At 40.2% G+C, this 22,765-nt stretch overlaps 1 protein-coding gene across 4 annotated transcripts in view; it reads left to right on the top strand.

Moving 5' to 3' along the window:
• Positions 1-22,051, top strand: part of LOC127417933 (centromere protein F-like) — a 52,991-nt gene extending 30,940 nt beyond the window's left edge. For 2 of the 4 annotated variants that reach the window (XM_051658208.1, XM_051658210.1), the window contains 6 exons: positions 364-499; positions 3,432-5,908; positions 11,338-11,531; positions 11,772-11,916; positions 20,655-21,513; positions 21,627-22,051. In XM_051658208.1, coding sequence (XP_051514168.1) covers positions 364-499; positions 3,432-5,908; positions 11,338-11,531; positions 11,772-11,916; positions 20,655-21,513; positions 21,627-21,742 — 3,927 coding nt within the window. In that variant the 3' untranslated portion in view covers positions 21,743-22,051. The remainder of the gene's footprint in view (positions 1-363; positions 500-3,431; positions 5,909-11,337; positions 11,532-11,771; positions 11,917-20,654; positions 21,514-21,626) is intronic. The other 2 variants (XR_007893344.1, XM_051658209.1) reach the window with 2 other exon arrangements.
• Positions 22,052-22,765: the final 714 nt, after the last annotated feature.

The raw sequence follows: 22,765 nt of genomic DNA, 5'->3' as shown, positions 1-22,765 counted from the left end.
AATCACCAAAACCTTTTATGCTGTTTGAGGCACTTTATGTAAGACAGGAACCCGTAATTTAAGTGCAGTGTAATATTATATGAAGATCAGGTTTTCCGTTTGATTAACCTCTTTGTCTGATTGAATACTTTCATTTTGTGTATTTAGGTGTGTGGTTTGCAGACATACCTCACCCTAAACCCTTTCTCACTTTAGTGTTTAGTTACAAGGCTTCTCTTTGCTTCAGTTTTTCTTATTAGAATTCTCAGTCCATTAAAAAAAAATATAGTTAGTTTTGTTGCTTATGTAAATGTATATAATAGTCACGACTCAAGTTTGACATGCTTGTCAATGTGACCATGCAAGTCTCATCCTGTCCTGTAGGAGGCGCTAAGGGAGAGTGAGAGTCTGACTGTGTCTCTGGGGCAGATGAAGAAACAGGAAAAAGCTCTGCAGGAGGAGGTGAAAAGACTGACCGAGGAGCTTGCTGAGGCCCTCAAGCTTATTAAAGAACTGCAGGGTGAGATGGCGGGAATTTTTTTTCGATTAGTCAACTGTCCTGGCCCATCCCTGAACTCCACTCTGCATCATGCCTATCACTCAATGGGCTAGTTCATCCAAAAATTACAATTCTCTCACCATTTACTCACCCATATGCTGTCTCAAACCCATATGAGTTTCTTTCATCTGCGGAATACAAACAAATGTATTTTGAAGGATATGTGATGTATGTTAGTCTATACAATGTAAGGCAAATGGGACCAAAACTTTGAAGCTACAAAAAGTACAAAGGCAGCATAAAAGTAATCCATATGACTCGAGTGGTTTAATCCATGTCTTCTGAAGCAATACAATTGTTTGAGTGAGAAATGGACCAAAATTTAAGGTTTTATTCTCTATTAATCTCAACGTCCGGCCCAATTGTAACATTGATTCTTTGACGTTGCACACGGTTGCCAGGTACTCCCTGTATCATTATACTTCAGTAAGCCATTGCATTTTCATTTTCTAGTGTTTACCATTAACATTTTGGTGATGATGGTAAATTTTTGAAAGTATCCCAAAAAAAGAAAACTCATTGTGACCTATGGCTGGGCGATAGGACGATATAATCGGATATCGACGATGTCTTAGAAAGATCTCGATGACGATTCCGAACAGACATGATCAACAATATCGGGAAATGGCAAAACCGTGGATCTGTCAAGTTGCCAAATATGTTAAACAGTTACCAGGGTGTGAAACTAGCACCTGCCAGACGCGATGAGGCTGAATCAGTTTGCGAACTCCTCGTCCAAATGTATTTCATGCGAGGGTAATTTTGCTCATCTACCCGCAACAGATGGGCAACCTGCTGCAAGAAGTCTCGGAGTGACACATGACATGAAATGTTGTTAGTCACAAAGATATGTGCTATGTTTCCATCAACGCTTTTTTATACGCATTTTAGGATATTGCATAAAATCTGCTGGATGGAAACACCAAGATGCAAATAAAGTCAAAGTGCGTATGGAAAACTTATACGCTCGCTTTAGGTTGATACATTTTTTATTCAGTAAGAAGAAATGCGCTTAAACTGTGATGGAAACACATTTACCGAGTAAACTCCAATTGAATTTAACAGGAATACAAGATGTGCATCAAAAAAATCATGTGACTGAATAATTCATTCATATTGGACGAACCAGCGGACCAATCGTTGCAACTGCATTGTTGCCCTGGTCATTCTGAAATACAGCTGTCCTAAATATCCAAAGCCTGCATAGAGTTTGCAGAGCAAATAAGTTAAACACAAACTTGCACTTTTTCTGGAAGAGCAGGTTTATTGATACTTTTAAAGAATATCTTATAGATCCACACCACAAAGTCATGATGGAGGAATGCACACACACATAGTGCTTCCAGAGCTGTGTGACACGCTGTCGCTACAATTTCCCCGGAAGTGATGATTTTGTTCTTTTGAACAGGTCTCGTGCCATGTAAGGAGTTTTCACTTTCTTTTCTTTTTTTTTTTTTCTCGTTTCATTCATCTGAAAACTGTTAGCAAGAAAATTGTTGTCTATGAGAATGCTGCAAATGATCTCAGATCATCTCAGGAGGTGCTGTGATTTTAGTTCACTTTATTTCCACATGGTTAACATGCATTGTGAACGCAACTCTGCAGGTTCAGTAATATATATCTTTGTATTAAAGAAACAAAGACGAAACTGATTAAATCATAAAATAATACAAGACACGTTCACCTTGAACCTAAAATTGAATATTATTTTCTTTTCTTTTGGCAGCATTAACTGTATTACCAAAACGCAATACATTACCAAAACGCAATACAAACACACATTTGATAAGAACACACATTTGGCAGCATTATTTTGGGAACACAAGTGAATTTATTTGGCTTATTTATTTTGATTATCATTGTCTTGACATGTATAATTGTCTTTAGTTCTTACTCTGTAGGCTATTAGTAATTTTCCACCTGGTATCGTTGACAGATGCTTGTGTGACGGCAAATGGGGAGATGGTAAATGTTGATTTGGGGAGGTGGTTAAAAAAATATTTTTTTGATCACTTAGTTATTTTATTGCTTTTTTTATTTAGTTTAAAGTGCAATTTGAATTTAGAAATGTATTTTAAGTTTGTGTTTCAATAAATGATTAAAATTTGTAAAGCAAAATCAATAAAGCAAAAAAATTCACCGAACCTCGGCAGGTGGGTTGAGAATGTAATCGGATATCGCAATATATTTTTAAGGCAATTATCGCTAAAATATTTTTTACATATCGCCCAGCCCTACTGTGACTATTTTAACTTGCCTCTGCATTGTCAAAATAGCCCAACTGAGCGTGAAAACAGTCAACTTGGCAACATTATCTGGTCCGTGTACAGTGCTCTGTGCTTGCGTCAAGGGTGTGAATGAGCTTCTCTCATTAACATGCCAAAGAGACTGGATGTCAAGATGTATAGTGAATAAGGACTGTTTCTCACCAAAAGTTATCATATTGCTTTCAGAAGACATGGATTAAACCACCTGAGTCATATGGATTACTTTCATACTGCCTTTGTGTTTTTTCTTGGGATGAAAGTTTTGGATCCCATTGACTTATATTGTGAGGACAAAAAAAAGCTCATACATCCTTCAAAATATCTTCTTTTGTGTTCCTGCAAAAGTCATTCAAATTTTAGACAGCATGAAGGTGGGTAAATGATGAGAGAATTGTTATTTTTTGAACTATCCCTTTAGCTGTCATAAAATCAATAAAGCACAGCCTGGCATGACTTATTGCAAGTTGGTATTCGATTGATTTGTACACAGTTTTCTTAGACTCAAAATATCCATTATTAACTTATGGAATGGATTAGTATCAATATATTATAGTTGTAGATTATTGAGTGTGGCAGTGAGTTGATTTGCTCCTTTTTTGTTTTCTTGATTTCTCTTTTATCTGTAGTTCAGCTGGCTGCTCCTCCTCCAGCAGTGTCTGCTCATCAGTTCAGCTCTGCAGGAGACTGCTTCTCACCCTCCATTTCCCTCCAACATGACCGCTCTTCTCCATACCAACACTCTACTCAGAGAAAGAGAGACCTAAAAACAGGGCGAACAAGAGAAGAGGAGAGGATGAAGTACCCCTCTGGCAGAGAGCCAGGAGAGGGCATTGATTCTGAGCACATCAGGAACTTTGAGTCTGAGGAGTCAAGAAAAATAACACACCAAAGTGGGTCTCTCAGAATGAGTGAGACTGATGTGGTCATCTCAGTTACAGAGCAAGACACCAGTATAGAGGACATGGACACGGACTCATTCACGTCCGATTCAACTAATGCCACAATGCCTAAAAGTGAATCGGACATCTCTTGCAACCTACGGACAGTTGTCAGAAATGACATGTCATGTTATGATGAAAAATTTGACTCCACATCTCTAAAAGACCTGAAGGAGAATGCAGAGCTCCGTGAAGAACTTAAAGAGGTTAAATATGAGCTTCAGAAGCGACTTGAGGACCTCGAGACCCAGAGGAGGGCAGAAACGGAGGCCAGGACCAATCTGAAACAGCTGAGCCGCAAGCACTTGATCCAGACAGAGCAGCAATGCGCCAAAGCTCTTGAGCTCAAAGACAGCGTCAGCAAATTGGAGACCCAACTGGAGCAAGAGAAGAAAGAGACCACAATATTGAGAGAATCTCTTGATGTGTTAGAAAGAGAAGCGGAAAAGAGACAGGAAGAGAATAAGAAAGATGATGAAGAGGGGACCAGGTTGAAGGAAGTCTTGGCTGAGATGGAGAAAAAGGAGACATCCATGGAGAAAGAGATGATGGGAATGAAAAAAGAGCTAGAAGACCTTCAGCTCAAGCTTGCACAGCAACAAGAGGAAAGAGAGTGGGAGAGAGAAGAGGAGAGGAAGAAAATCAGAAGAGAAGAGATGGAAGGACTAAAGATTGCACAGCTTCAAGAAGAGCTGGACAATCTTCACAAGTCTGTGAGTTTAGAAGAGAAGATCTCAAAAGACAATGTTCCTGTGACATATTTACAACTAGAACACCACCCAAGCACTGATAAGAAAGCTGCTCTTGTAGAAAATGAAATGCAAGAGTCCATCTGTGACTCTGTGAACCTTCAGAACACTTCGGTCTGCAAAGAAACCAGAAAAATAGAGGTGATTATGGATCTTGGAGCACAAAGTAAACCTACAGAACTACCAGGGACAACCACAGAGGGCGAGACCTCAACCGCAGAGATAACAGAAGCTGCAGATATGGACAGCACTACCATTTTAGTTTTGGAGGTAGAGCGCTTGAGGGCAGCGAGAGACCGGGAGGCAGAAAAAGTGAAGCTAGCCCAAGGAAAGCTGGAAGACCTTCAGAAGCAAGTGACCAAAGAGACCAAGCACCTGACCCAAGCTTTTGAAAGCCAAAGCAGACATATTGAGAACCTCCTGAGAGAGCTGCATGATAAAGAATGCACCCTCCAGAGGCAGGGTGAGGAACTGCAAAAATGTCAAGAGAAAATCAGTCTTCTGGAAGAAGAAACACACACAAGAGAGGACATCATCCTCAAAGAGGCCTCTACACATCCTGAAACATCTACAGAGATCACAAGAGAATTAAGCTGCGATTCCGTCTTCAGCAACACAAGCCTTAGCGACCATGAAACATTTAATGATGATACACCGCATATTTTGAAGGAGAAGGTCTTGCAGCCTAGACTACAGCTGCCCGTTGAACACTCTGTTTATCGAACTGTTGAAGAAACCAACACTAGTGATATATCTCATAAGCTACAAGCAGCAACTGAAGTTTCCAAGATGCATGAATTATGTCTCACGTCAGACATACATTGTGGAAATGCTCCAACTGGCACAAATTCTGAAGCACAGGCACTTTCTAAAATACTTGATGAGAACGGCAAGGAATCAGAATACTCCACTGTAGCAAATTCTCACTTGCAAACTGAACAGTCAGGAGTTTTGAACCTTCAACATGACATTCAAGAACACTCCACAGATAATGTTAGTGAGCTGGAAAGGGTAAAGAAGGAATTACAAGATGCTCAACTTCAACTGAATGTGTTAAAGGCTCAGAATGATGAGCTTGCTCTTGAGGGAGACGTATCAAAGGAAGAGCAGCTGTCTGTTAGACGAGAAAATGAATGGTTGAAATTGAAACTGAGACACTTGGACAAAGACACTTGTACTGACAGTATCTCTGAACAAAATGTTGCCTTACCTTTGATCAGCACTGAAAAAAATGGTCTGTCTGGAACAAATACAGAACAAATACTGAACAGCACCCCCTCAGGACAGGAGGAGTCTGTTGTACTTGATGAAAACTCTAAAGATGGAGAAATTGAGAGAATGAGAGGTACAGAAGAGAGTACAGGATGTGAATATGACCACTCATGTAAAGCAGAGGTTGACTCTCTTCAGGAGCAGGTAAATTTAAGGTCACGACATGACATCAAGCGAAAAGGAAAAGTCATTTCAGAGGTGGAGCTAGCTATTACACTTTGATGAAAGAAAACATTTTTAAAAAAGTTGCATTGATGAATCATGCACAATAGGCCATTTTCAACATTTAAGGTCAACGTGAAATAAAATTGACCCTATTTACTTAAGTAAATATTTACTTATTTTCTAAGTTCCTGGTCTCATTAAGCGCATTTCCACCATCGGGCCGAACTGTTCTGAACACTGCGAGTAAAGGCAGTCACACACCGCACAGTTATCGAACACAGGGCATGTCGATGCAGTTCAGGCTGAAGACCGTACACATAAAAGTTACCAAAGTTTTCCCCTTCTTCAAGAATGAACAATGCTAGAGTAAATAATGTAATTTGAAAATTATTTGGGTCAAATTTTAAGGAAAATATGCAAGTTGCGCTCTGTGGTGCTGCAGAATTTGAGCAGCCTCCATAGTCGTAGCTGGGCACCGATGATAGACAGCGAGTGCCAGTGCAGCGGAGGTGTGCGTACCTTCATTGAAAACTGTTGTTTTGAGTTTTAGAAAACATCATGTTGTCTGCCAGACGTCCAGTGTGCGAATCCCTTATAATAATTAATTATAATTATAATAATTTTATTTATTTATCACACATTATACATTTGCACATATACAGTGAAATTCTTTTTTATCACATATCCCAGCTAAGCTGGGGTCAGAGTGCAGGGTCAGCCATGATGCGGTGCCCCTGGAGCAGATAGGGTCAAGGGCCTTGCTCAAGGGCCCAACAGTGGCATCTTGGCAGTGCTGGGGCTTGAACCCCCAACCTTCTGATCAGTAACCCAGAGCTTTAACCGCTGAGCCACCACTGCACTGTTCCAGAAACGCTACTGGAACCTTAATGGTTCCAGTAGCGTTTCCACTTGAAAATGGTTTCCAAACAATTCCTGGCATGGAATTCTCAGCTCAGATAAAGCTAACCCTTCTCAGGACCGAGAACCCTGTAGTGACGTGGAAACTCACGATTGGTCACTTTCTATCCCTGATTTCATAGCACCACAGTGGAACAGAAACCGCGGCAAGGATCAAAGTCAGGATCGCTACGGAATGGCACACTTCCACAACTAGAACCGTTCTGCCCGATGGTGGAAATGGGCCTTTTGTGCATGATACATCAGTGCAAAAAAAAAAAAAAGTTAACTTTGACTAAATGGCGTCCGAAATTACTTTTCCTTTTTGGCTAATGTCATGTAGCATGTGATTTAGCTGTATATTTACAGGGGTCATGAAACGCCCACAGTTCTGACTGGCTAACATCGTTCAGCCCCTCAAATGCAGCCATATTTGAAATTCAATCGGCAGAGAATGAACAACCCCACAATATTATAAAACTACATTTCAGGGTTTACACAACGCACATCCAACACATTGCATCCAAATATATTAAACTGTTCATCTCAAGCACAACTGTTAACACTTATACCCTGATTTCTCCGGACGTGAGAGTCACGTCAAAAGCAATAGGACTCATTATAATCAATGATGCTGTCTACCATGGAAGTGTCAGTTGCAGCACATCACGGCAACAGTAAACAGGCATTCCGTTCCATTTTGCGCTGGCGCTACTACTGCCAACAACATAAATAAATGGTTTAGAAAGTTTGTGTCGACGCGCCCGGTGTAGACAGCCTCAAGCCGTTGTGTCACGTCTACGGACTTGCCCGGTGTAGACAAGGTGTCAGCACCATAAACTATCAAACAGTCATGAAATTTGAAATATTCATGAATGGAACTATTTACTTACATTTTTGATCAGGTCCAATAGTGTTTTTAACTGTGCCATCATTCAATGACAATTCCTTGGCAAAGCATAAATCGTTTTATGACTGGTTCACAAGTAATCAACGCTGATATCAGTCGACAAAACATGCAATCCACTCTGAAGACGCACACATCCAGTTTCCAGTGTCATCCTGCACTGAGGTGTACATCGCCGGAAACGCATCAAAACGGTCAAAGACGTCCATCTAATGCATGTTTACATACACCAACAATTCAAAATAGTACAGATGGGTGAAAGAACAGTTTGTTGAGCATTTTATGCACAAAACAACAAGAAGCAGAGCAGTAGGCCTATATCCTGCTCTCTCACTTTGTGAACTGACCCCCCCCCACCCCAGTGGGCGGGGCCAAGGGTGTGATGATTTAATGTAGGCATTGATGTTTTTGCTATAGAGGCGGTCATGAATTAATGAGTACCCTTTGTGACATCACTAATATACGGATGTAGAGGAGGTGGCGTTTTGGCAGTTTGGTTTCAATAAATGCTTTTATTGCATTGGGGATTACATTTTGAGTTCTGAAATTTACAGTATGTTTTTATAGTAGAAAGACCACTTATATGTCAAAATATCAAGGAGCATTTGATTCCTCATGACCCCTTTAACATTAAATATGCTCTGATTGCCTGTGATTTGGTCACTTAGAAAAATTATTTTATAAATATCTGATTAATTGCTGGAAAATCTGGATGTGTGTAAGTGGAAGCATCAATATTATTGCTCATACTTGGGCCAGAAATATACTTTACGGAAGTGCGCAACACAGACCAGAGCGTTTGACCAATGGTTTGCCAACGTGCAATCCAGTTGAACATACTTGATGTGTTCTTGCGTTACTGTGGTGGTAACAAACCTCAGTAGTCAAGTGGGTGATAGAGTTACCTTCAAAAGTTTGTTCCAGTGTGGTGGTGTTCAGGTAAGTTGGCAAAAAATATATAAATCTTAACATACTTGCCAAACTAACTCACTGTAGAAGTGGACAGTTTACACTAATATCAGCTAGTGCAACCCTTATGGCAACACTGGGAATGTAACGCATTCTTGAATTGCAGTCTGACCCATTTCAGAATGCCACGACACACTAAATCAATAATGCGTAACTGTGTTAACATATTTGCGAAGAGTATGTTTTGGCCTTGAAAGTTAGGGTTAGTCCCTAACCCTGGTATTACATTTCAGCACATAACTCTGCCTGGTGGATGATAAAACAGCTAAAAAGACCCTCTTATAAACCCCTCAGAAAACAATGACCCCATTTACACCTGATATGAAGATGCATTTTGATGATCCGATCACAAGTGGTCAGTGCTACAGTTGAAGTCAGAAGTTTACATACACTTAGGTTGAAGTCATTAAAACTAATTTCTTAATCACGCCACAGATTTAATATTAGCAAACTATAGTTTTGGCAAGTTGTTTAGGACATCTACTTTGTGCATGACATGAGTAATTTTTCCAACAGTTGTTTACAGACAGATTGTTACACTTTTATTCGACTATATCACAATTCCAGTGGGTCAGAAGTTTACATACACTAAGTTAACTGTGCCTTTAAGCAGCTTGGAAAATTCCAGAAAATGATGTCACGCCTTTAGCCAATTAGCTTCTGATAGGAGGTGTACTGAATTGAAGGTGTACCTGTGGATGTATTTTAAGGCCTACCTTCAAACTCAGTGCCTCTTTGCTTGACATTATGGGAAAATCAAAAGAAATCAGCCAAGACCTCAGAAAAAAAATCTGGTTCATCCTTGGGAGCAATTTCCAAATGCCTGAAGGTACCAGGTTCATCTGTACAAACAATAGTACGCGAGTATAAACAGCATGGGACCACGCAGCCATCATACTGCTCAGGAAGGAGACGCATTCTGTCTCCTTTAGATGAACATAGTTTGGTGCGAAAAGTGCAGATCAATCCCAGAACAACAGCAAAGGACCTTGTGAAGATGCTGGAGGAAACGGGTAGACAAGTATCTATATCCACAGTAAAACGAGTCCTATATCGACATAAACTGAAAGGCTGCTAAGCAAGGAAGAAGCCACTGCTCCAAAACCGCCATAAAAAAGCCAGACTATAGTTTACAAATGCACATGGGGATAAAGATCTTACTTTTTGGAGAAATGTCCTCTGGTCTGATGAAACAAAATGGCCATAATGACCATTATAATGTTTGTAGGAAAAAGGATGAGGCTTGCAAGCCGAAGAACACCATCCCAACCATGAAGCATGGGGGTGGCAGCATCATGTTGTGGGGGTGCTTTGCTGCAGGAGGGACTGGTGCACTTCACATGGCATCATGAGGAAGGGAATTTATGTGGATATATTGAAGCAACATCTCAAGACATCAGCCAGAAAGGTAAAGCTCGGTCGCAAATGGACAATGACCCCAAGCATACCTCCAACGTTGTGGCAAAATAGCTTAAGGACAACAAAGTCAAGATACTGGAGTGGCCATCACAAAGCCCTGACTTCAGTCTAATAGAAAATTTGTGGGCAGAACTGAAAAAGCGTGTGCGAGCAAGGAAGCCTACAAACCTGACTCAGTTACACCAGTTCTATCTAGAGGAATGGGCCACAATTCCAGCAACTTATTGTGAGAAGCTTGTGGAAGGCTACCCAAAACGTTTTACCCAAGTTAAACAATTTAAAGGCAATGCTACCAAATACTAACAAAGTGTATGTAAACTTTATTTTTATTTTTTTGGGGGGTGGGATTTTTTTCCCCTTTTTCTCCCAATTTGGAATGCCCAAATCCCAATGTGCTTTTTAAGTCCTCGTGGTCGCGTAGTGATTCGCCTCAGTCCGGGTGGCGGAGGACGAATCCCAGTTGCCTCCACATCTGAGACCGTTAACCCGCACATCTTATCATGTGGCTTGTTGAGAGCATTGCCACGGAGACATAGCACGTGTGGAGGCTTCACGCCATCCACCGTGGCAACCACGCCCAACTCACCACACGCCCCACCGAGAACGAACCACATTATAGTGACCACGAGGAGGTTACCCCATGTGACTCTACCCTCCCTAGCAACCGGGCCAGTTTGGTTGCTTAGGAGACCTGGCTAGAGTAACTCAGCACACCCTGGATTCGAACTAGCAAATTCCAGGTGTGGTAGCCAGCGTATTTTACCACTGAGCTACCCAGGCCCCCGTGTATGTAAACTTCTGACCCACTGGGAATGTGATGAAAGAAATAAAAGCTGAAATAAATCATTCTCTTTACTATTATCCTGACATTTCACATTCTTAAAATAAAGTAGTGATCCTAACTGACCTAAGACAGTGAATGTTTTCTACAATTAAATGTCAGGAATTGTGAACAGCTGAGTTTAAATGTATTTGGCTAAGGTGTATGTAAACTTCTGACTTCAACTGTATGTCATCATGAAATCAGAGACCCTCCCCTCGAAATCCGAACACAAGTGGTCACAGAAGACTCATTTGAGCGACCAGGTGTAAACAGCGATGTGTCTCACCTGACCACATATGATCGGATCACCGAGACAGGGTCATTAGCAATGGCAAAGCAACACTGTAGAATCTAGTTTATTTTACTTAATTCATATTTTGTTTGACCCCCCAGATACAAGCACTACAAGCTCAAATCCAGCACCTCTCTGAGCAGAACAGAACACAAGCTGAGAAACTAGAACTCTGGAAGGTTTCGGCCATGGGAGAAACAACTGCCATCAACTCCCCCACCATCATGCTTAAAGAGTTTGAAATTTTCCTTCCCTGCAGACTCACCAAGCTGCACACACAGTCCCAACAGACGAGGTAACACACCGCACAGCCATTTTAAGATGAATATATGATAAGCAGTACAATAGTGTAAACTGTGTTTGTTCAAAATGCATTTAGAAGGCAGTGGTAGGCTCTTAAAGTTAATTATAAGTATTTTGGTCCTGAGACAGTATATTATGGAAAGGTAAACAGGTTTTGTGTATGAGAGATGTTTATACAGGACCCTTAGTGCAAGACCTTTTCTCTCCTCTGTCTACACACTGTCTGCTGTAGGACCATGATGCACCAGTGCACTGTCACAGACATGAAATATCGATGTGGACTGGAGGAGGGGATTGAGCAGACCAACTTGGGGGAACATGTGTCAACCGAAACACATATGATGAATGATGTGAATGAATCTCAGGGATCTGCTGAGGTAAATAGTGTCTCATAACATGCATGTGGCATTATTTATTCGCAAATTCTGAAATCAGAATCAGAATCAGAATGAGCTTTATTGCCAAGTATGCTTACACATACAAGGAATTTGTCTTGGTGACAGGAGCTTCCAGTACACAATACAAAAACAGCAACAAGACTTTTAAAAAATAATTAAAATTGAATAATAAAATAGATAAATATTGAAAAGAAAAAGTATATATAGAATACACAATAGACATATATATATGAGAGAGAGAGAGAGACATACATATACATACATATACACATATATGAATACGTATACATACATACATACACATACGTAGTGCAAATCTAAATACAAATCGGTTATGTACAGTGCAAGGGAATGTAATGGCAGAAGAGGTGGGATAATATAAAAAGACTAAGCTGTGTATTGCACATTAATTATTGCTCAAAGCAGCAGTTTTAACTGTTCATGAGATGGATAGCCTGGGGGAAAAAACTGTTCCTGTGCCTGACGGTTCTGGTGCTCAGAGCTCTGAAGCGTCGGCCAGAAGGCAACAGTTCAAAAAGGTAGTGGGCAGGGTGAGTGGGGTCCAGAGTGATTTTTCCAGCCTTTTTCTTCACTCTGGAAGTGTATGGTTCTTGAAGGGGGGGCAGGGGGCAACCAATAATCCTCTCAGCAGTCCGAACTGACCTTTTGTAGTCTTCTGATGTCTGATTGCGTAGCTGAACCAAACCAGACAGTTATTGAAGTGCAGAGGACAGACTCAATGACCGCTGAGTAGAACTGTATCAGCAGTGCCTGTGGCAGGTTGAACTTCCTTAATGAGTCAATGTGGGTCTCCCACTTCAGATCCTGTGAGATGGTAGTGCCCAGGAACCTGAATGATTCCACTGCTGCCACAGTGCTATTTAGAATGGTGAGGGGGGACAGTGTTGGGGGGGTTCCTCCTAAAGTCCACAATAATTTCCACCATTTTGAGCATGTTTAGCTCAAGGTTGTTTTGACTGCACCAGACAGCCAGCTGTTTAACCTCCCTTCTGTATGTAGACTCATCATCATCTCGGATGAGTCCGATGACAGTAGTGTCATCTGCGAACTTCAGGAGCTTGACAGAGGGGTCCTTGGCGATGCAGTCGTTGGTGTAGAGGGAGAAGGGTAGTGGGGAGAGCACACATCCCTGGGGGGCACCAGTGCTGATTGTACAGGTGCTGGAAATGAATTTCCCCTGTTTCACAAGCTGCTGCCTGTCTGTCAGAAAGCTGGTAATCCACTGACAGATAGACGTGGGAACAGAGAGTTGGTGTAATTTAGTCCAGAGAATAGCGGGGATGATGGTGTTGTTGATGGTGTCCCTGGTCTGTCCAGATGTTGCAGGATATGATGCAATTCCTTGTTGACTGCATCATCCACAGACCTGTTTGCTCTAAGCAAATTGAAGGGGATCTAGAAAGGGTCCAGTGATGTCCTTCAGGTGGGCCAACACCAGTCTCTCAAATTACTTCTTGACCACAGAAGTCAGGGCGACAGGTCTGTAGTCATTTAAGTCCTGTGATTTTTGGTTTCTTTGGGATGGGGATGATAGTGGAACGTTTGAAGCAGCATGGGACTTAACACTGCTCCAGTGATCTATTGAAGATCTGTGTGAAGATGGGGCCCAGCTGGTTAGCGCAGGATCTAAGACATGCAGGTGAAACGCCATCTGGGCCCTGTGCTTTCCTTAACCTTTGTTTTCGATAGACGCGGCTCACATCATCTTCACAGATCTTAAGTGCAGGTTGAGTAGCAGGAGGGGGGAGGAGGGGGGTTGCAGGAGGTGTTGGTGTTTGTGTGAAGTGAAGGTCAGAGTGGGTGTGGGGTGTGAGATTGGGCCTTTCAAATCTGCAGTAGAACACATTCAGGTCGTCAGCCAGTTGTTGGTCCACCACAGGGTTGGGGGTAGGAGTCCTGTAATTCGTAAGTTGTTTCATGCCACTGCACACTGATGCAGGGTCGTTAGCTGAAAACGTGTTTTTCAGCTTCTCAGAGTATCTTCTTTTAGCCACTCTGATTCCCTTATTCAGTGTGTTCCTGGCCTGATTGTACAAGACTTTATCCCCAACTCTGTAAGCATCCTCTTTGGCCTGACGAAGCTGCTTGAGTTCCACTGTAAACCATGGTTTGTCGTTGGTAAATGTTAAATAAGTCCTAGTAGGAATGCACATATCCTCACAGAAACTGATATATGATGTAACAGTATATGTGAACTCGTCCAGGTCTGTGGCTGCAGCCTCAAAAACACTCCAATCAGTGCAGTCAAAGCAGGCTTGTAATTCCAGCTCTGTTTCATTGGTCCATCTCTTTACAGTCCTTACTACAGGCTTAGCAGATTTTAATTTCTGTCTGTAGGTTTGAAGAAGATGAACCAGACAGTGATCAGAGAGTCCCAAAGCTGCTCTAGGGACAGAGCGATATGCATCCTATATTGTTATGTAGCAATGATCCAGTATATTTCTGTCTCTGTAATGTGCTGTTTGTATTTGGGCAGTTCACGTGTGAGGTTTGCTTTGTTAAAATCCCCAAGAATAATAATAACTGAGTCCAGGTATTATTGTTCTGTGTCTGTGATTTGATCAGCCAGCTGTTGCAGCGCGGCATTCAAACACACGTTTGGCGCGATATACACACTCACCAGAATAAACGAGGAAAACTCCCGCGGCGAGTAAAAAGGCTTACAGTTAATAAAGAGCGCTTCCAAATTAGGACAGCACATCTTCTTTAACGTTGTTACATCTGCACACCAACTTTCACTGATGTAAAAGCATGTTCCACCGCCTCTCGCTTTCCCCGTTAACGTCGCGATGCGATCCGCTCTGAACAGCTTGAAGCCTGGCAGATGTAATGCGCTGTCCGGAATGGCTTCACTCAGCCAGGTTTCTGTGAAGCACAAGGCAGCAGAGGTTGAAAAGTCCTTGTTTGTGCGGGTGAGGAGATGTAGTTCGTCCCTTTTGTTAGGGAGAGAGCAGAGATTCGCTAGATGAATATTCGGCAGCGTTGTTCGAAAGCCCCGCCGACGGAGTTTGACCAGCGTGCCTGCTCGTCTCCCTCACCTGCGTCTCATAGCGCGTTTAAAAAACACAGCCGCGCCTCCGACTGAAATGTCAAACAAATATCCGAATATTCAAAGTCCGGGAAAAGATTGACTGGTATATGCTGTTGAATGTTCAGCAGTTCGTCTCTGGTAAAACTGACTGGAAAAAGATTACTAAACACAGGACAAACAAACAAAAACAACAAAACAACAGAAGCGCTCCACACCGAGGCGGCCATCCACGGCGCCATCGTGATGTACGAAATGTGATTTTAAAGGGATAGTTCACCCAAAAATGAAAATTCTCTCATTATTTACTCACCCTCATGATATCCCAAGTGTGTATGACTTTCTTTCTTCACCAGAACACATTTGAAGAAAAATTAGTTTAGTAGGTCCATAAAATGCAAGTGAATGGAGTTTTCTCATTTGAAGCTCCAAATATCACAGTCAGTATAAACTTCATCCATACTACACCAGCTGTTAAATTAATGTCTTCTAAAGTGATACGATCGCTTTTGGTGCAAAAAAAGATAATATTTAAGTACTATTTTTAACTGTAACTCATGCTACCGTTCTGCAGCGGTACGTGCGTGTGACTTAATCACATTGGCCTTTGAAACACGCGAGAACTGACGCAAGTGCATGCACTACCGGAAGAGCAGCGCTGTTTATAATTGAGAAGGAGAAACGCTGTACAGTAGCTTGGTAATCTTGGCAACGTGAATACGTCACACGAGGGACCGCTTGAGCTCCACCCTCTCGTGAAGTTTACCGGAAGCGATGATTTAAATTTAAAAAGTACTTAAATATTTATCTTTTTCGCACCAAGTTTATATGATGCTGTGTAAATGTTGACAATTCTGTTTTAATTAAACTGATTTGGATTTTAGAAAAGTTCTGAAAAAATCTCTCATATTCATGCAATACCGTCAATCATAATATTTCAATGGTATGATATCCGTCCATTTTAAAACTGAGGTATAGTTTGAAATGTTACATCCCTAATGTAAAGACGCATCATGCAAGATTTGACGTTAGTGATGCCAAACGGCTTCAGGGATGGGTATCAAAGTATTGAATGCTTCCGTTTCTGATTCTTATTCCTTAACTGTTCCATTAACGATTCTTTCTTTAAGGAATAAATATTTGGAAATAAGAAATGCAGTTTTATTGTATTTTCTGCCCTCAGCAGTCTGTTGTCAAATAATTCTATCATTTCAGATTTTGACAGAGCAGATATAACAAATTAGAGATAAATTTAATAAAAATGTTGCAAAAGGCTTGTTGGCAGACTTTTTAATTACTTTTCAACTACATTTTAAATGCAATCCAGTAATTGGTCCTAATGCAACTATATTAAATACAAATTCTAAAACAAAATGTGCTTACAGATTCTTTTTTTACTATTATTATTATTAATAAAATTCACTGATTACAACAAAAATCATGATGTGTAGGCCTGTCTTTAACTACAGATTGTTATATGAACAACTAGTCAGCACTGCCTGATTTAATGCTGTGCTCGCGCTGTTTCAGAATTACTGTACTTATGACAACTTGCAGATTCTACTCAAAGCAGTCTTGTCTTTGAAACTCTGAAACAAGGGGCCCAGCAGAACCCCAGAATCTCTTTCAGCATGATTTTGTGATAAAAGGTCTTCACACAGGTTAGCTAAAATGAAGACTGCTTGTACTTTATAATAAAAGATGATCTAGTGTGTGGGATCCCCCTTAAAAGGTTCAGTGGTTTATCCCAGAAGTGCTTTACTGGATGTGTCATAAACCAGCTTGACTGGATCACGCAGAATGCTAAACAGTGCGGCGCAGACCACAAAACCTGAATTAAATGAAGAATTTTCTACTTAAAAGCACTATGGAGAATGTCAAACATCTTCGTCAGACAGACCAGACATTTTAGATTCATAATAATAGATTCATATTGAAACTATAAAAGTTTGTATTATAACAAAGCCTTTTAAATTATAGATTTTAAATGTGTATAGGTTGTTTTTTTCCAAAACAAAATGCTAAAGTTTGTTTTATAGAAACCGTAGTTACATTGACCTATTTAATGACGAGCCATTCATGGTCAGACCTGTGGTAATTCTTATAAATGAAGAAAGTGAAATCAACACCTCTTTGAATTATGGGCCAAGCTATTAGTTTTTCACCTGTATAAAATCTGCTCTATTATTATGCTCTTGGAGGGGGAAAATCTGTTTTTATTTGCCTTCAGATATTCCAAGAGGGTACTTAAATCAAAATTTAAAACATAAAATTTTGTATATTTCCATTAGAAACACACTAAAACAACATGATCAAACATTTTAAAATGTGTAAGTTCATTTATTATATAGTTATTTCTATTAAATGCTTAGTTATTTTAATGAACCTTTCAAACTTAAGTTTGTTTTTAGTGTCTCTTTTTGAATGTGCAATCATCATTATGATCACGTTTATTAATAACCAATTTTTTTGTTTTTTTCTTTTTTTTTTAATTAAAAATTCATTTTTTTTTTTTTAATTAAACTGTTTTTAGTACCATTAGACAAACTACAAAAAGAAATCTGAAAAAAGGCAAAGCAATTCATGGCCCAGCAATTCATTTTTGTATAGGACATTTGTTATTTAAATTTTTCTTAGCCCACAAATGCAACAGTGATTAATCTTGGGGTATTATCAGAGGACTCCCTGGGCTTTTCAGAGATACCAAATGCTTGGCCATGCCAGTTTACTCTCCTTGGTCTGTAAATGTGGATTGAAATGTATCACAGTTCAATTCAGCACATTAAATACACTATGAGTAAAACATATTTTTCAATAAACAGTTTTTATCAGGGAGCCTGGGTGGCTCAGCGAGTATTGACGCTGACTACCACCCCTGGAGTCGCGAGTTCGAATCTAGGGTGTGCTGAGTGACTCCAGCCAGGTTTCCTAAGCAACCAAATTGGCCCTGTTGCTACGGAGGGTAGAGTCACATGGGGTAACCTCCTCGTGGTCGCAATAATGTGGTTCTCACTCTCGGTGGGACACATGGTGAGTTGTACGTGGATGCCGCGGAGAATAGCGTGAAGCCTCCACACGTGCTATGTCTCCGTGGTAACGCGCTCAACAAGCCTCGTGATAAGATGTGCGGATTGACGTCTCGGATGCAGAGGCAACTGAGATTCATCCTCCGCCACCCGGATTAAGGCAAGTCACTACGCCACCACGAGGACCTAGAGCGCATTGGAAACTGGGCATTCCAAATTGGGGAGGAATAAAAAAGAAAAAAAAATGTTTTTTATCATGGGTATTTTATGCACCAGACACTATATTGAAATTTAAAAAAGGGAAATTGTCAAACGTTTTCGCTAAGTCTCAGGAACTTATGGTAAGATGACGTCATTATAGCTTGTAATGTAAAATAATGGAATCTTTATAATGACGGAGCAGGCTGCATATATGAAATTACACAGAAATATTAGTTTGCACTTTAAATATGTCTTATAAAAAGTATATGTCAGAATTTTCAAAGCTCTGTTATTTTTATTTTATTTTATAGTGGGCATGAACTTAATGTAATGGTGATTGAGAGAGATACCTCAAAAGCCTGTTGTAACATATTTTGTAACATATTTGATACAGTTGAAGTCAGAAGTTTACATACACTTAGGTTGAAGTCATTAAAACTAATTTTTTAACCACTCCACAGATTTCATATTAGCGAACTATAGTTTTGGCAAGTCATTTAGGACATCTACTTTGTGCATGACATGAGTAATTTTTCCAACAATTGCTTACAGACAAATTGTTTCACTTGAATATATCACAATTCCAGTGGGTCAGAAGTTTACATACACTTTAGACAATTAGCCAATTAGCTTCTAATAGGAGGTGTACTGAATTGGAGGTGTACCTGTGGATGTATTTTAAGGCCTACCTTCAAACGCAGTGCATCATTGTTTGACATCATGGAAAAAATCTAAAGAAATCAGCCAAGACCTCAGAAAACAATTGTGGAACTCCACAAGTCTGGATCTTCCTAGGGAGCAATTTCCAAATGCCTGAAGGTACCACTACAGTTTGCAAGTGCACATGGGGACAAAGATCTTACTTTTTGGAGAAATGTCCTCTGGTCTGGTGAAACAAAAATTTTACTTTTTGGCCATAATGACCATCATTATGTTTGGAGGAAAAAGGGTGAGGCTTGCAAGCTTGCAAGCCGAAGAACAACATCCCAACTGTGAAGCATGGGGGTAGCAGCATCATGTTGTGGGGGTGCTTTGCTTCAGGAGGGACTGGTGCACTTCACAAAATAGATGGCATCATGAGGAAGGAAAATTATGTGGATATATTGAAGCAACATCTCAAGACATCAGCCAGAAAGTTAAAGCTCAGTCGCAAATGGATCTTCCAAATGGACAATGACCCCAAGCATACCTACAACGTTGTGGCAAAATGACTTAAGGACAACAAAGTCAAGGTATTGGAGTGGCCATCACAAAGCCCTGACTTCAGTCTGATAGAAAATTTGTGGACAGAACTGAAAAAGCATGTGCGAGCAATGAGGCCTACAAACCTGACTCAGTTACACCAGTTCTGTCTGGAGGAATGGGCCAAAATTCCATCATCTTATTGTGAGAAGCTTGTGGAAGGCTACCCAAAACGTTTGACCTAAGTTAAACAATTTAAAGTCAATGCTAACAAATACTAACAAAGTGTATGTAAACTTCTGACCCACTGGGAATGTGATGAAAGGAATAAAAGCTGAAATAAACCATTCTCTCTACTATAATTCTGACATTTCACATTCTTAAAATAGTGATCCTAACTGACCTAAGACAGGGAATGTTTTCTACGATTAAATGTCAGGAATTGTGAAAAACTGAATTTAAATGTATAAGGATAAGGTGTATGTAAACTTCTGACTTCAACTGTACATGTAATTTCAACATGCTTTTTCAAATAATATACTAATTTTAACCAAGCATAATTTGCTTATATTCAGCAAATACTCATTTTAAAATATCAGTAACAATGTAATCATTACGGTTACTTTTACTTTATTAAAATTTCATTTAATTTCAAAATGTCATTTATCCCAACGCAAAAGTAATTTTTTTGCGGAAGACCGCCAGCATTTTAAATAGATCTATATAAACATTGAAACCACTTTTTTCATGAATAACCACTAGATGGTGCCATAAACGTGAAACTTGCATACCATTTTTTATTTTTGTTTTGCTTTTCAGCTTGAACAGAGAGTGAAACAGGAGCCGTCAAACATTGTGTATCATATTTGATACATACGGCGTTATAGGGTTAAATATGCTGAAGTGCAAATGACATTTGAAAACTGCTATGGAGGGCGAGATTTTCAGTGAATAACGTCTTACATCTTTGTCTGTTTCTCACACAAAGCCATCGTATGGCTTCAGAATGCTTGTAATATAGCATACGAGTCTTATGGATTACTTTTGACACATACATGTTGCTTTTGGATCTTGACATCATCTGTCCCCATTTACTTTCATTGAATGGAAAAGAACCCCTGGGACTTTCTGCTAAATTTCTCCTTTTGTATTTCATTAAAGAAAGATAGAAAGACATATGTGTTTGGAATGACATGAGGGTGAGTGAATCATGACAGAGTATTAATTATTGGAAGAACTAACCCTTTAACTGTTTTCAGGACCTCTTGACTGCAAATGAGAAGATGACAAAAGAAAATGCTCAACAAGAATGTCAAAGCAACTATGTTATCCACAGTAACCAAAGTCCTCCAGTCTGTAATGCTGAAGACAAACTGTCACTTCTTCAGACCGAACTAACAGATGATGTTAAATCAGAGGTGCAGAGGATTGCCTCAATGACTCGGCATCAGACAAAAGCAGTTGTAACTAGAGAAAACGGCCACAAAGATGCTTTAATCAATGTTCCCTTCCAAACCAAAGTAATCATCGCAAAGCCAACCACAGAGTCCAATGGGACTAAAGATTCCCAGATTTCTGCCCCATTAGTTTCTGGACATAATGAGGTTGAAACTATGGAAACTGCTGCTTTGAATCAACACGGCCATTGTCAAGGAGACACTACAGATCAACAGAACAACTATCACACTACTGTAGAAGTTTTGGTACCAAGCCTGAATGACTCTAACGCTGCTCAGGGTGAAAGGGCAGAGGCCAGCAAGATCACTGGAGATGCTAACAGAATGGAAGTCAGAGAGGTGTCCACACAGACAGAGGAGAGCAGAGATTTGGGTTTCTTCAGTGGCCCTCTAGAGAAGCAACCTCTACTCCACGCAAGCACCCAGACAGATGGAGTAGAGCTGGAGACTGAAGATGAAGATGATAACGAGCCTGCAGACTCACCGCCCCTCTCTCCCACCCCACAATCTGTTACAAACCAACTGCTTTTGTCCAAGGCGTTCCCTGTGAGTGACCCAGCTCACCTCGCAGAACGCATCCGACAAAACCGCAACCGCATTTCTGCTGCTTACGATGACACTGAGTACGAACCATATGGCCTACCTGAGGTCGTTATGAAAGGTGAGATTAATGCTGACCAATAATATGGCTGCATAACATAGATATACTTGTATTTGTATTTTTTTTAATCATCTATACATTACTTTACTAAACTACTATTTATCCTTTTGCAGGATTTGCTGACATCCCCAGTGGGCCGGCTTGTCCATACGTCCTGCGTAGGGGGCTACTGGGTACTGTTGCAATGCTCCTCCCACGCAGAGAGGCCACGCCCCAGGAGGAAAATTAAGACATTGAGCCATAGTACTAACTCACGTGCACCTAGTGTACACTTCCATTGGTATTTGTTGTGTGCTATCACTTAATACATTCAGCGAAGCAGTTGAAATGATTCCCACTGGTCTTTGTGATTATTCTAACGTAATTAAACTTAATTAACATGTTCTCAATGCCTTGTTTTAGGCTGTTCTGTTGGAATGGAAGGAATTTCACTGCCTCTTTAAGTGTCAACGGACCTCCTCTGATCATCGCGGGACACTCGTGATCATTTTTGGGCTTTCCCAATGTTTTTTTTTTTTTTTTTTTTACAAGCTGAAAATCAATGCCTTATTATGTATGTTGATGTCATACATTTTTGTTTGAATAGTGGAGGCACATTTGCTTAAATACTGATGTAATATATTTTGTTTGTGTAGAGGTGATGTTAGCCCCTGATTTATAAGACTTGAAGTATGTGAATAGCCTTATTTTTTGATAGACACTGCTTGTAGATTTTCCTTTATGCATTACACCGTGAGAGTGTGTGTGTCTGTGAGAGTGTGTGTAGTATGACTCAGATCAACCTGAGCCTGTTTCCAACCCTTGTATGGTGATTCAGTGTGAGATTGTTTCTCTCTCTTTCTCTGTCATCTAAAAGCTTTACAACGCACAGTGTAGTATTTATGTTTTTAACCCTTTATAATAAAGCTTTTGAGAAATGAACACGTAGTTTAGATTTATTTAAATTGATTCAGATGTGTCCATGTGTTCTTTTATGCTTCTCTGTATTTGTGTTGTTTACATATTTGCTTTAATGTGTGTGTTTTCTAAATGGTTTGTAGGATTTTCAGTTTAATACGTTTACATTAATAAACTTTGTAAATGAAATCCAAATTATGTTTTATTTTTTATCTGCATTCTAGAAAACTTTACCTGCCTAATCTGAAAATGTTGGCAAGCAGTCTGAGTTTTTACATTAATTCAAATTTAGGGCTGTCAATTGATTAAACATGTTATTCAGGTTACATGATATGCAGATTAATCAGGGCTCCCA

Source organism: Myxocyprinus asiaticus, chromosome 27 (genome assembly GCF_019703515.2).
Source record: "Myxocyprinus asiaticus isolate MX2 ecotype Aquarium Trade chromosome 27, UBuf_Myxa_2, whole genome shotgun sequence".
In the NCBI taxonomy this organism is placed as follows: Eukaryota; Metazoa; Chordata; class Actinopteri; order Cypriniformes; family Catostomidae; genus Myxocyprinus; species Myxocyprinus asiaticus.
The sequence above is the reverse complement of the archived record's forward strand: the minus strand, read 5'-3'. Positions and strand labels throughout refer to the sequence as shown.